This window comes from Magnolia sinica, chromosome 19 (assembly GCF_029962835.1).
Source record: "Magnolia sinica isolate HGM2019 chromosome 19, MsV1, whole genome shotgun sequence".
Lineage (NCBI taxonomy): Eukaryota > Viridiplantae > Streptophyta > Magnoliopsida > Magnoliales > Magnoliaceae > Magnolia > Magnolia sinica.
The window spans coordinates 3,301,215-3,315,609 of NC_080591.1; the positions used below are offsets into that span (position 1 = coordinate 3,301,215).

Sequence of the window (14,395 nt, forward strand, 5' to 3'; positions counted from 1 at the left end):
TGCAACTACCACCTTAAAATAATAATAATAATAACTATTTGACTATCAGAAATATACACCGTAACAAAGCAACAAAAGTGTGGTCACCTAATAACTGTATAAACCTGCTTTTTTCGGTCATCCCATCATCACGGTGGTACTCTGTGGGCTGATTGGATGGCACGCACACAACACAATAGACCCCATACTGACGGGTTGAATATCATTTGCAAGTAGTTGAACAAGTTGAACGATCGTTAATACCCTTTACCAGCACGTGATACTTGTGGAAGAAGCTTTTCCTACAAACTTGGTAGAGGAAACGAATCTTACCATCAGATCTGCAAAACTTCCAATCTATGGTCCATCTACCATGGGCCCCACATCACTGACTGTCCAGATCACCAGACTGATGCGCTACGTATTCAAACTTTGTGGGAGAAGATTGGCTCTTGAGGTCTATTGCTTTGGCCATCCATGATGGCAGCAAGATCCTAACAGGCCCAGAGTTCAAAAACCAGACTGGTAGGGTGTGATCCATCCCGTCCAATGGGCCCAGAGTTCAAAAATAACTCACCAAATGATCATAGCACTACTACAACCATCCACTTTATTAATATGGTGGGGGCCACCTTGGCCCCTGCCTATTTGAGGCAATATTTCATCAGAATGTTATTGATTATGGCATGGGTGGAAACAGATGACCGCCTGCATGCTAACTAGTTATGCAGGCTGTTCTTTCTCGCCAGCATGCCACTTGTGTAGGACATCCAAACCATGCAAAAGGTCGGCCCCACCATGAAGATTGCTCATCCCGAAAATCATGTGATCCACTTGTCCAAACCGAAAGATGAGTGTAACAGATTATATAACTCCCTTCTTCAATCAGGGCCGTTGTTCTATTTATGCAAGTTGAAGGTCATGAAAAGAAGGCCATTGGCCATTGTCTTCAAGGCAAGCTTCCACTCGAAAGAATGGAAAGAAAGAAACAAAGCAATGAAAAGGGAGGAGAACCTCATTCGAGATTTTACATTTCCGATCTCAGCAGCCGTTGGAACGCCTTGGCTGGATTCTCTGCATCTATTTCAGAATGGTGGGGGAAGTCATATGGCATCTCTGGCGCACAGAGGCAAGCTTCATTGAATACTCTCACCACTTCTCTGTGGACTACAGCATTGCCTTCTTCAGTCAGATGCAAGCCATCACTGTATTTATTATAAAAATTAAAAAAAAAAAGTTCAGCAATACAACAAAAGAAAGGAATTATGCCACCATTAGTTTTGCTTCAGAAGCCTTAACAGTTTCACTCCTTCCTCACCTTAAAGACTATATCTTGTGTGTGCGCGCGTGCATGCACGTGTTTCGGGATCTTTTCTCAGTTTCTTCCTGTTTGTGTGTTTCAGTGAGGAAAGGTTTGGATGCACTATCGAATTGAATTGCGATCATTTGACAAATTGTAATTGCTTAAGTGTTCATATTGAAGGTCTGAGCTCAAAATTGCAATTACAGTACTTTCAAATGGAACTTGCACGAAGTGCATCTTCAATTTGGGATAATTTCTTTTTCCACCTGATTAAACTAACTGTTCGCATCTCAGCTCACTTGTGCATCCAATCATGCCGAAACATGTCTTAACTTTTTCTTTTTCATTTCATTGAAAAAATAAAATAAAATGAATCCAGGTGATGTCAGAATGTTTGATTAAGCAGGAAATTTTTCGGCCAATGATCCGACCAGTGGGCCTCAGCAAGTAATGGCAATGTGCGTCAATATTTGACAGGTGGGACCCACCTTGGTTTATCTGGGCTCTGCACATGGGCCCCACTTGCCCAAACTTTACTCTGATTGGACCGACCAAAAAACCATAGGCAACAGTCCACACTCAATGCCTAGAAATCCATTGGTTGGACAGGATTGTCTAGTGACCATATTTTTCTGCCATGTGATCCATAGTGGGGCCCTCCAAGCAGATGATCAACAGTAGTCAATGTGGGTCCCAGCTGCCAGATATGGGTGGGTCCCTTTTCTAACAGTCAGCTAATTTATCATCCAAAGGACCATCAATGAACAAATCATGAAGCACCGCATTCTGTTAAATTGGGAAAGTATAGTTGCTTCCAATTCAGCATAGCAGAATAGCATAATACCGAGAGTATAAAAAAGGGGCATATGTATAAAAAGAGGGGTGTAAATATGCATTTTCTGTGACCCTTCTTCCCCAACTACTGAAAAATAATGATCCTGCTAGCCCCAATTCGACTTCAAAGCAACATCATGGAAAGGAAAGGAAAGAGTGGGACTCTGTTTGGCAAAAAAAAACAAAGAAGAAGAAGAAGAAGAAGAAAGGACCCATATATAACCTCAGGAATTTTTTCTGCCACCCCACAGTCTCCTGCATCTTGGACCATAAATCAACGGATGGAAGGACCAGTTCTTTAGCTACGTCAACACATTGCCTTGCATAGACACCAGCCATCTCATTCGTCCGTTCTGGCAGTTCAGCAGCTTGCTCACCATACAATGATCTGCAATTCAATCGATAAAAACGATACAAAAATGCAAAAGAGAAAATGGCAAATGAAAAAAAGAAAAAAAGAAAAAAGAATTAAAGGTATGCAATTTACTACAACAAAAGAAAACGAATTCACCCATTCTTTAGATTCTCCTTCGATGAGAAAATGGTGAATGTTTACCCTTGCATGGAGGTTTGTGAAGCCTGCACGTATGTATAAGGTAGCTTATGTGCATGCCACCAAATGTGCCGGCTTGGGTGGCTCAACCCAAACCCAACTGACTCAACCCGACATTTTGGTCAGGTCGAGTTGGGTTGGGCTCAGGCTGGAAATCCTCAACCTGACCCCAGGTCAGGTTGGGCTCAGTTGCGGCCTTGTGCAACTTGACCCAATATTACATGTTTTCTGTCTTTCACTATATTACATGTATAGTTCATTAATTAATAATATATGAGCCTAGCCCTAGTTGCAACCCAACCCAACTCAACTCAAGATGGGCTAGGGTCGGGGATTTGGTAAATTGGTATAGGCTCAAGCTGAGGAGCTTGGGCTGGGACTTAGGTTGGGTTTGGCCATAGGTTGACCTAGTTTGATGGTGGGTTGGGCTCAAGTTGAGCTTCATGCTGACCCAATCCACCCAAGTTGTAACCCCAGTGCAAGCATGGTATACGTGCATTGCAACCAAACCATTAGAATAGTCAGAGAGCTTAAAAAACTTGCCCAAAGTTTTAAAATCCATCCATTCATGTTTTTCGAATTGTGTGGCCCACCAGTTGATGCAATTGACCTTATTTTTTCCTTCATAGAATTTAAAGAAAAAAAGAGATGTGACCCACCTGCTGGATAGCTTGGATCTCATGTCAGTGTGCCATGGTGGCACGGGTCGTGATTTGCAAATGAGAAGCCTTATACATGCATGTGGGCTCAGCAAGCTCTCTTATGTCATGAAAACAATGACCATCTGTGATTTTTGGAGATAATCACCCTTTTTTCCCTTTGTATTCAATAAGATTGGTGTATATGGTATTGGATGTTTCTGACTTCATAACATCAAATACCGCAACATATTTCACTTGGGTCCTTTTCACCCAACCTAGGTATAGGCCTATAATGGTTCTTGATTATTTACAAAAACCAGGCCATTTTTCAAATGCAATGATTTCCCAGATTTATTCATGAATAATGTGGCATGCCATTGGTCGCCAACTGGTTATGGAACTGAAACGGGGAAAAGTGTCAAACCGTGCATATTCCTTTCGCCCGTTTTCATCAACTGGGGGTGGAGTAATCAGCACCACCAACATGGTACGGGAGCATTCCTGCGAGTACACACTTTTAAAATTTGATGGAGATGAAACTAAAATAGAAAATGCTAATGAATATTGAGGAAAAATATGAAATAAAAGAGCAGCTAAATCAGAAAAGTAAGCATAAACACAAACAATCAGAAATCACTTGTAATATTTTATACGAGTTGGAATGCAGCAATCAACTGATCAGGTAGATCCAACAGAATGGGTGTATTGACAAAAGCCAAGAACATAAATATAAAAACATTGAAATCAGAAGAATCATATTGAAGGGAAGATTATCAGTAATTTGGAGTATTGATGAACCGTAATGTGAACCTTCAGCTGACGAACAATTTTTCTGAGGTTGTCCTTGTACTCTTCAACAGGCACGTGTTGTCGTTCATTGGTCCTCCCCAAAAGGGCTGCATCATTGGCACCAAAGAAAATTGTTACAGCAACAGGCGGTTTCATGCAGCTCTGCAAAAGAAAAGATACAAGAGACTCCTTGAAGCACTTTACAATGAAATGAAGATGAGTTGTGCAGTTTTTTACCACGAAAGTACAGATTTTCCATAAACTACAATGTGCTTGTGTCAATGAACCACCATTAAAAAGATGTTGCCTTTTTGTTGCTTATTTTGGATCGAAATGGAACTCTTTGAGAAGAAATGAGCGTAACTTTGAAACATGCATTGGCATCAGACAGGGACACGAGGAGATATGTTATTATTTAAATATTGGTTTAGAAAAGAAAGTGCACAACAAACATTTAAATGAATAGGAAAACAATAAATCTCCTGGTAGATTATGCTTCTTCTTTTTCTTTTTGCTTTTTTCTTTTTTAAATTTGATGATTTTATTGAGCAAAGGCCGAAGCCTAAAGAATTACAAAGAAGAAAACACAAAGGAAAATACGATCTACAGATCTATCCAGCTATCAGGAAAATGAGCCAAAGCAAAAGCCTTTGATTCAATCGTCCACTCCATAACATGCACTTTAGCCAAATTGAAAACCTCCAATATTTCTCCTTTCTGATTCCTGAAACAACGATTATTTCTTTCCAACCAAAGAAACCATAATTCGACTAGTAAACAAAGATGCCAAACTTTCTTTCCTTTACCTCCACCGTGCCAAGACAAGAAGAAAGACTCAGTGGACCCTGGCAAAACCCATTCAATATCAAACAACATAAAGAAGCCCCCCCACATCTTTCTTGCGAATAACAATGGACGAAGAGATGATCAACCAATTCCTCATTCTGATAGCCCATTTAGCACATATTTGGAAGCATCATCTTCCTCTAGCTTGGCTTGCGGCAGAAATGTAGTAGTAGATTATGTTTAATACCAAAATAAAGTTAAAAAGATATATCCTGCATTTGGGTCATCGTGTGTCCAACGCTACAATTTTTTTAGACAATTGCCCTTATCATGTCAGATTAAATAGGATGAACAAATACAAATCAGTAATTCAGAAATTTAAATTAAAAATAAAAAAATCAGTATAAACTATGAAACTTTGAAGAGATCAGTCAAGAGAACAAGGACAATTTTCCAGGAGGGAATTGACATCGGCACTCGCCCAAACTGCCAAAAGACACCCTTTTTCTTCTTATGGTATTAAAAAAAAAAAAAAAAACACAATAATGCAATTTGGTATTACTGTATCCCTGTATTACCAAAAGTAGAAAAGGTGGGTGTAAATGTGGCCCCCATACTGCTATAACTCATTGTAATCAGTCTTTTCAGTATCAATAATATCAGCTGATGCTAATGGTATCGCATATCTCTGATATGAAACCAGGGAACCATAAAATTCCTTGGTATAGCCAACTATATCTCATTGTATTTGATGAAACCGCGAAATATCGTGAGACATCATCAGAATTTCTTTATAAAGTTCCCCGGTATTGTCAACACGTGATGTGTGTTGGCAATATTGAGGCAGCACATGGGAGGTGAAAAAACTGCAATTTTTGAAAAATAAAATGAAAAACTATTTTTCCAGGGATTTTTTTTTGGGGAATCTCTTGGTGGGATGTAGTTGCCACAAATGTATTTTGCTTCTCTTTTTTGGTTTTTGGATGTACTTTTTGTGTTTTGGTATTTTTATTGTATGATTTATTAATTATATGAATTATATTTTATATAATTGCATCAGTTTTGTCAGACAATTCATAGTTTAAGACCCCCTGCAGAGTAAACTTATCATGCATTCTTGTTTTTTGTAATATTTTGAGCTCTAAGTGTGTAATCACGTCTCTTTTAACAACTCGTGAAGTTTCATTAAAAAATCCCATCATTTTTTCAATGTTTCCATCAAACAGAGATACATTTCCCAATACATGTGATATTTCCCATGTGAAACCGATATGCTTCCATATCTCACGGGTGTGATACCTGCATCAATTCCGATACTGAAAACAGTAAGTGTGATACCATTGAAGGTGAAAATCATGTCCTGACCCCAAGACCCAGAGTCATCTAATTTTAGTCCCAGTAAGAATGGCTTACTTAACAAAGCAAGAGAAAGAGGTTATGAGGGAAAATTGCATGGTTTCTGTAATTGATCACAGATCTTTTTATCTGGTGTCTTTTATAGCCATTAGCTTTATTGTAGAAAGATTAAGATTCATGGAATGAAAGATGTCTTCTGTTAGTGTTCAGAATCTGCCACTTGTGTAGAGATGAATGATTGAATCATTGAAGTCATTGTCCCCTTACGAATTTGAATCAAGCTTATAGCTGATGTTATCTGAAAATCATCAGATGATCGCAGCCATTTAAATAAGGGGCAGCGAAATGGACAGTAAGATCATTTTTGCTCTTACCGTCCATTTTGCATGCAGTAATTGCATGCCTGTGAATATTCAATCACGGTTACTTCTTGAGTATTGTGGATCTTTTTTATCATAGGTAGGCCCAGTTGGGTCCCACATATGGACCATAGCTCCTATTTTCTATACCAATACCCCATGCAAACATATTGTAATGATCGACCATGCACTTTATCAAAAATAGCATAAATGTGTGTACTATCAAAATGGGCGTGTAAATATCAGCTCCCAAATGCAAACGCGATGCAAATCTTACCAAAGGAAAAAGGTGATTTAGCAAGAACAAAGCCCATCTGGTGTTGTATCCACCATACCCACGAACCATTACATCAGCCTGCAAATACGAAGAAAAAAAAACTGTTAATATCTTAAAATAAGTCCTTAATAGGAAGGAGGTGGCATGGCATGGGGACTGGGGGGGCATGCTAGGAGACCTGGCCATGCCAGGATAGGTTCAACCCCTGTTGATGGCATGGCATGGGGACTGTTGGGGTATGCTAGGAAAGTGAAGATGGAAGATCGCTTTAATGGCATTGTTGTGGGCGATTTGGTTGGAACGCAATAATCGTACTTTCAAAAACGAAGAGCACGCAGCTTTGTCAGTTCTTAGTCGGGTTTTGTTGTCTATTTCAGATTGCTTTTCCATGAATCCAGTGTAAGGGGCTCAGGTCGTTTCCCATATGAGTGAGGTTTCGGCTTCTGTAGAGTGTAGGGTGGGGTTTTGTATATTCTTGTTCTTGTGCAGCTTTGCTCTTTCTGTTTTTGCCTTTTAATAATATTGCTGTCATCTTTCAAAAAATACGAAGGATAATAGATGAGATTTGCATTCGAATTTCACTTTTAGGTTTAGATTGGGATGGGAGTAGTTTCTCGTTTAGGGTACGAGGTATGAATGCATTTAATTACATATGCATTGAATTACTTGCTTATTTTATTCAATGCTACAAGTATAAATGGAAGCAAAGGAATAAAGAAGAGGTGTCAAAAACTTTTGCAAACTCAATGCTTGCATTAGGAGGAAGATCATCCTCGAAATGGACCGAACAATAATCGTTGCTATTTTAGTATGTATTTCATCTTGACTTGCAAGATCATATTATTTGGTTACATGTTTACATTTTCCAAAGTTTAGCGGTGATGGTCCAACCCATTGGATATATACTTGACAGGCGGATGGTTAAATGACGTAACCAAGTAATGACGAAGGTCTTGGTTCACTGGACCAGCTTGCCAAAAAAGGACATCATGTGGGAGGCACACCATCAGTTCTGCAAATGTTTCCCAAATTTCCAAATGAGATTTGTTTTTGAATTTGAATTTTATATGTAGATTGGAATGGAATTAGTTTCTTATTGGGTAGTGATTCAACGAGCAGCCCCTCATGTTACATTCATATGGTAGGGTACACGCAAACATGCCATGGACCAAAAATAATTTTGGCCGGCGAGTCAGGCAGGTCAAACTTGTATCACAAAAAATGGAAAATTCGGGAAGAGAGAGAGAGGTGGGGGCTCACTTGATGAATGTACTAACCAGATTTTTGGCATATGACATGTTCGCCATGCACCCTACTTGATGAATGGACCAGGTCTCTAACATGCATGCCATGAGAGAGAGAGAGAGAGAGAGAGAGAGAGAGAGAGAGAGATCCAATAGTAACTATTCAACAAACATGTGTGGCTCACTTGATGAGTGTACTACCAGATTTTTGGCATATGGCATGTTTGCCGTGCACCATACTTGATGAATGGTCCAGGTCTCTAACATGCATGCCAGGAGAGAGAGAGAGAGAGAGAGAGAGAGAGAGAGAGGTCCAATAGTAACTATTCAACATAAATGTGTGGCTGACTTGATGAGTGTACTAACCAGATTTTTGGTATACGGCATGTTCACCATGCACCATACTTGATGAATGGTCCAGGTCTCTAGCACGCATGCCATGAGAGAGAGATAGAGGTCCAATAGTAACTATTCAACATACGCCTGTGGCTCACTTGATGCGTGTACTAACCAGATTTTTAGCATATGGCATGTTCGCCGCGCACCCTACTTGATGAATGGTCCAGGTCTCTAACATGCATGCCATCGACATGGACCTCTTACGTATGTTCTGCGCCCACGCATGAGGGGCTGTTCACTGAATCACAACCTTTTCATAGTTGGGGTAGGTCAGATAAGAATGTATTGGATCACTTGTTTTTTTTTTTCAGCACTACATTATAAATTAAAGCAAGGGAATAAAGTAGAGGTGTCAAGAACTTTGACAAACACAGGGCTTGCACTAGGAGGAGGATCTCCTGCAAAGTGGATCAAAACCTCTGACCTAATGAACTCTAACACCCTCTGCAATTCCTTGGATCTTTGTTAGAGTATATTAGGGAGGATGTTAGAGTACATTAGGTATCCTAAATTTTTAGAGATCTCCAATCTCTTCAATATATTCTCCTGATTGTTAATGAAATAAACAAGTTCCATTTTCCACAATGCAGTCTCTCTGGTTTAACAATCTTTTACTGCATGATTCGATCTTGACTCAAAGGATCATATCAAAATTGGGCTTTTCTAAATATTACCAACAAAATCGAAATTCGTACAAATCAGCCGCAGATTTGAATCGGGCTTTCTAAATAACTAACGAAAAATCGAAACTCATACAAATGAGTGGAAATTCTGAGTTGGGTATTCTACAATAACCAAAACAATTATATAAAGAAAAGGGAAAAAAAGGACCTTTCGAGAGTAGGTGTCAGCAAGAGCAGCCCCCCATCCACCAGGCCTGAAAGATTGCTCGGTGATTGAATCTCCGAATAATACGATCTGCGGTCTCATTTTCTCTGCTCTTCCTTTCTTTTCTTTCTTTTTTTAACAATGAAATTCTGCTTTTTTTCTATTGGAAGGGAAAATGTACTTCTGCTTTTGAAATACAGTGCTGCTGCCTTCTCAAGAATCCATGCAAAAGAGCATGGTTTTAAGACTCGGATGAGTCTTCTCAACTCGTCCGAGTCGACTCGGACTTAGTAGGAGGCCTTTATGCCTGACTGCGTTTTGCACCTTGGATTTGAGGTAAATGAGTGTACTTCAAATCCAAATGCTGCTTTTTTATGTTTGGCAAATATTTTGGAGCAAATCTACTTTTTTTTATGTAATTTGAAATGTCAGAAAATTCTGAAATTTTGGTGTAATCCATAAGCGTTTCCTATTTTGCCTCCTCTTTAGATACAGGAGAGTCCCCATGTAACAAAGGTAACAAAGGTGTTTGTAGGCTATCAATCCATTGGACATGTGGCACTCTGACAAGATCCAAAACATTTTAATTATTTGTTTAAACACTAAAATTACATCAATCAAATGACCTAAACTGTCCAAATATTGGACTTCTAAGTGTATGTTTAGAAAACGTTGGTGAGTTATCTGTTCGTGATCCTTGCATTTGTGGCCCTTTTAAGGCTTGGAATTTTTATTTTTTTCAAAGCACATATTTTATTTAATAAACTTATTACAATCTTTTTTTAAAATTTTACACACGTGCGCACACACACGCTGTATTGGGTTTTCACCACCTATGGATACTCGAACCCTTGACCGGGTGTTGAAACTCCCGAGAGTCTGCCACCCGAGCAAGAGCAAGGATCGATGAACTTATTACAATCGTTTATCAAATATCATATTTAATCAAATATCATATCATATACACACACACACATGTGCGAGCGCACAGTAATTTAAGATATAAAAGTTGATTTAATTAATCAAATTTAAGTTTGGTGAATATACTGTAAAATTCCAATGCATTTCAAATACAAGCTTTTAAATGGAAGAGTTGAATCCAGTGCATTTCAACCAAATATAATCGACAATTCAGAATCACCTTAATTCTAATGTAATTGTAATTTGGATCCCAATGCATTTCAAATTCAAGCTCCCAAACAAGCCTAATTTCAATATGACAGGCCACCTAGCTGAGTCATTCATGACTTTAGCAAGTCAAGCTGATTCAGCCCTAATTCTATGAGTCCTGACTGAACAGGAACTAACAGCACAGTCCAAAGTTTCCCATCTTTAACCACGTGTAAGACTTTATTGAAAAATAAAAATGGAGAAGAAAAATATCTCTATGTGATGGATCATCCAATCCATGTGATTTTCAGGCTACTTCATGGCCATGACATCGCCCATGATTTGGACGGTGTGGTTCCTTTTACTTGCATGCCAAACGTTCGATGGACCCTCTTTTAGATTCTTTATTTAGAAGTTGGACCATTTTCGCTCATTTGGTGGTGGGCCACTGCGTACAAAATAAACTAATGGTTATTAAAAAATAAAAAATAAATCAAATATTTCCTAACCATTCATTTGTCTTATACATGTGGCTTATGAACAATGTTACTAACCTGATGAAGGGATTGAATACACACCTACATACTCATGCTGAAGTGGGATTTCACCACCTATGTGTATTCGAACCCTTGATTGGGTGTTAAAACTCTTGCCAGTCCACCATGGGGCAAGAGTAAGGACCTGAGGTCTGAGTCTAAATCTAGAGGTGAGTAGTAGTGTTGCGGCAAGATTTGATTGGTGGGCCTAGTCCTTTTTCTTTTCTGTTCTTTTCTTTTCTTTTAAAATTTTTAATAGAGCAATTACTTGACCATCTCTAACAGTATACAACCCACCAATCAAATCTCACCATGTCACTATGGCAAAGGGTGGTAAGCTCCTCATTACTGGTATTCTCTCATAAGGGTCCGCTTGGGAGCGTGGATTTGGAACTCCTAGATTAGGAACCCCTTGAATTTGAAATCCTCCTATTGTGTTTGGCACCCTGGATTGAAAATCAACTTTGATCCAAAAGTAGCTATGCATGGTATATTTTAAAGGGTTTGAATTTAATTAATAAATTCACTTAATATCTCTAATTAGTGAACATATATAATGTTTGATACAATGATTGTAATAAGCCCGCTAAAATATATACTTTGCCCAAAAATGATGAAATTCTAAGTCTCAGATGGGCCATAAGCACAACATCGTGTTTGAGTGACTAACCAACAATTTTTAACCATTGATTTAAATGGACAATGTTTGAACGGCGTTGATCATCATATTAAAGTAATTATAGTGATGCAATTGATAATCTAGTTGTTTTGAGATATCTTTATTGGGTCATGTGCCCAATAGTTAGAGGCGGGCAACAGATGACTTGATTTGGCTAACTCGACTCGTCCGACTCATTCCAATCCAACTCGACCCGAACTCAATGGGTGAGTAGGTCTGAACCGAGTAAGCTTCGCCCAATCGGAACTCAAATCGAGTCGAGTTCCAATTACCTAGTAACTCGACCCAACTTGACCGAAAACTCGATCTACTTAGACCCAACTTGATCCGAAACCCAACTCTCTAATGCTACCCATGCGCCTTACCTCGACCCGATCCCAAAATCTCACTCTCCCTCATCTTCCTCATCTTCCAATCCCGGCCTCTCTCCCTCCCTCCTTCATCATCCTCATATTCCAAGCCCAACAACCATCCACCACTATCACCCTCCTCCTCCTCATCTCTCTCCTCTCCACTCTTTCAATCTCTCCCTCCCTCATATCTCAGTTCGACTCGATGCCAACTCAACCCAACTCAGTACTTCTGACCAGATTGGACTCAGTCTGGATCAGTCCAGGCCAGATCGGACTCGGATCAAGTCGGACATGCTGGACTCCGTATCGAGTCAGATCAAGTTCGGGTCAGGCCTATTTCAAAACCGAATCGAGTCAAGTCAGCCCTAACTCGATCCAACTTGACTCAATGCCCAACTCTACAGATAGTTTAATAGTGTAGTGACACACATATTACATATGCAACTCTGGTAAGGATTTTAGATGTAATCGTAGCTCTCGCCGCCGATTTGAAACCCCATCTTTGAAGGGATTTGAAAGGATCCCCCAAATCCATGGTGCCAAACGACCCCTGAGAGTTTTCCGGCCTGATTTTAGGGACAAGATCTACACACGTGTATGAAAGGTTGGCACATGTGTTAAGCTGACTCGACCTTGGATGTAGCATGACTGACAATTTGCACTATATAAAGTGCACCATATGACGCTTGGTTTATCTCTTCCGAGTTGTATACGACTTACGTGAGTCGTCGACTCGGCTTAGTTCATGACCAAGCTGCACGGTACCATGACACAAAGGTCCAGGAGGGTGTATGGTACGCGGATTGGGTACTACCCCCTTGGTCCGAGCTCGTGACAGCAAGAGGCTATGAGAAGCCTACCAAGATGTATGGATTTTATCCACACCGTCCATCCATTTTTACATATCATTTTAGGGTACAGCACAAAAAATGAAGCCGATCGAAGGCTCAAGTGGACCACACTACAGGAAGCAATGGTGAGAATGACATCCACTGTTGAAACCTTCCTAAGGCCCATTGTGATTTTTGTTTGCCATCCAACCTATTCATTAGGTCATGTGGATACAGATGAAGGGAAAACACGCATATCAGCTTAATCGAAAACTCCTATGGCTCCCAATAAGCTTTCAATGGTTGGCATTTGATCCCAACTGTGTGGTCCACTTGAACCTTGGATCTGCCTCTTTTTTGGGAGTATACCTAAAGTGGTATGCAGCGTCTGGGTGTATGAGGTGCAACTCAGTGAGTAGCTGCTGACTTATCTGTTTCTGGCGAGTTGACATATCCCAGTCATATGCGTCTCTCTCCATCCGAACACGCCGTGTAGTCTCTTTAAGGCAGGTGTGGAGAAGGTATCTCCACGTCTCTCTGTCTTCTCAAGAGTTGAGTCTTGATGGAACTTTCTACTTGACCTTTCCTTGCATTGGAATCGTCCACATGTCTAAGAGTATGATACAATATCTGCTTCACTCAATCCATGTAAAATGCCCAACCTTTGGGCCCACATATATGGCTCTCTCTCTCTCAAGGCTGTCAACGGGCCAGGCTTGGGGTAGGCCTGGACCCAGATTTTTAACTGTTTCAGGCTGAGGCATTGGGCCAGTCCGTCGGGGCTGCTCTATTCTAACCCATTCCATTGATAACCACTCTCTCCCTGAGTCCTTGCTCTCACCGCTCACAAGAGTTTCAACCAAGTGTTGGAGTACCCACAAGTGGTGAAATCCCACTAAGGTGCCGGTATATGTGTGTGTCTATATATATATAGTAGTAGGATTTTTGGCATGTGGAATCACATAGATATGGATCTAGGATAGCAATCAAAGAGTACCAAGCAATCACAAGAAACACAGAGATTTAACGTGAAAAACCCTTATAGGAAAAGACCACGACACAAAGCGACGGAAAATTCTACTATAAAAGCATAAAGTACAAAGATAAAAAATTTATCCAACTTGAGCAATTCTTAAACCTCACATTTTCTCCACCCCTTGAACCCTTGAGCCCCTTTAGAAACCCTATAACCCTTGTAGAAATACTTAGACCTCTTAGAATACCTCCTAGTCATGTATCCACTCCTATTCATAGATTTAAAAACAAGTGAAAACAAAACAGGAAACAAAATTCACAGAATCTGCGTTTTTGCAAATGTATCTGCGTAAACCTTTGATGACATCGAACTAGCTTCAATGTCATCAAAAAATAACAAAAATAGTCGAGCAACAGGGGACGAAAATCCGAATAAAACTTGATGGCATCAAACGGCTTCGATGACGTCGAAGCTGGTTCGATGTTATCGAACCCTCAATTTGACAGATTTAAGACATATGTCTCCACCATGTCTTCAATCTTTAGATGTGTAACTTCTTGTCC

At 39.9% G+C, this 14,395-nt stretch overlaps 1 protein-coding gene across 2 annotated transcripts; it reads right to left on the minus strand.

The window, feature by feature from the left end:
• Window positions 1-830: 830 nt before the first annotated feature.
• On the minus strand, window positions 831-9,542 carry LOC131234741 (GDSL esterase/lipase At5g62930-like). Of its 2 annotated transcripts, XM_058231680.1 has the most exons (6): window positions 9,352-9,542; window positions 6,878-6,955; window positions 4,121-4,261; window positions 3,735-3,811; window positions 2,340-2,504; window positions 831-1,184 (listed from the first exon to the last, which is right to left on the minus strand). In XM_058231680.1, the coding sequence occupies exons 1-6, from the start codon at window positions 9,448-9,450 to the stop codon at window positions 1,007-1,009; spliced, it is 738 nt and encodes a 245-aa protein (XP_058087663.1). In that variant the 5' UTR covers window positions 9,451-9,542; the 3' UTR covers window positions 831-1,006. The 2 variants fall into 2 exon arrangements, with proteins under 2 accessions (XP_058087663.1, XP_058087664.1); XM_058231681.1 differs by lacking the exon at window positions 4,121-4,261.
• Between the last annotated feature and the right edge of the window lie 4,853 nt (window positions 9,543-14,395).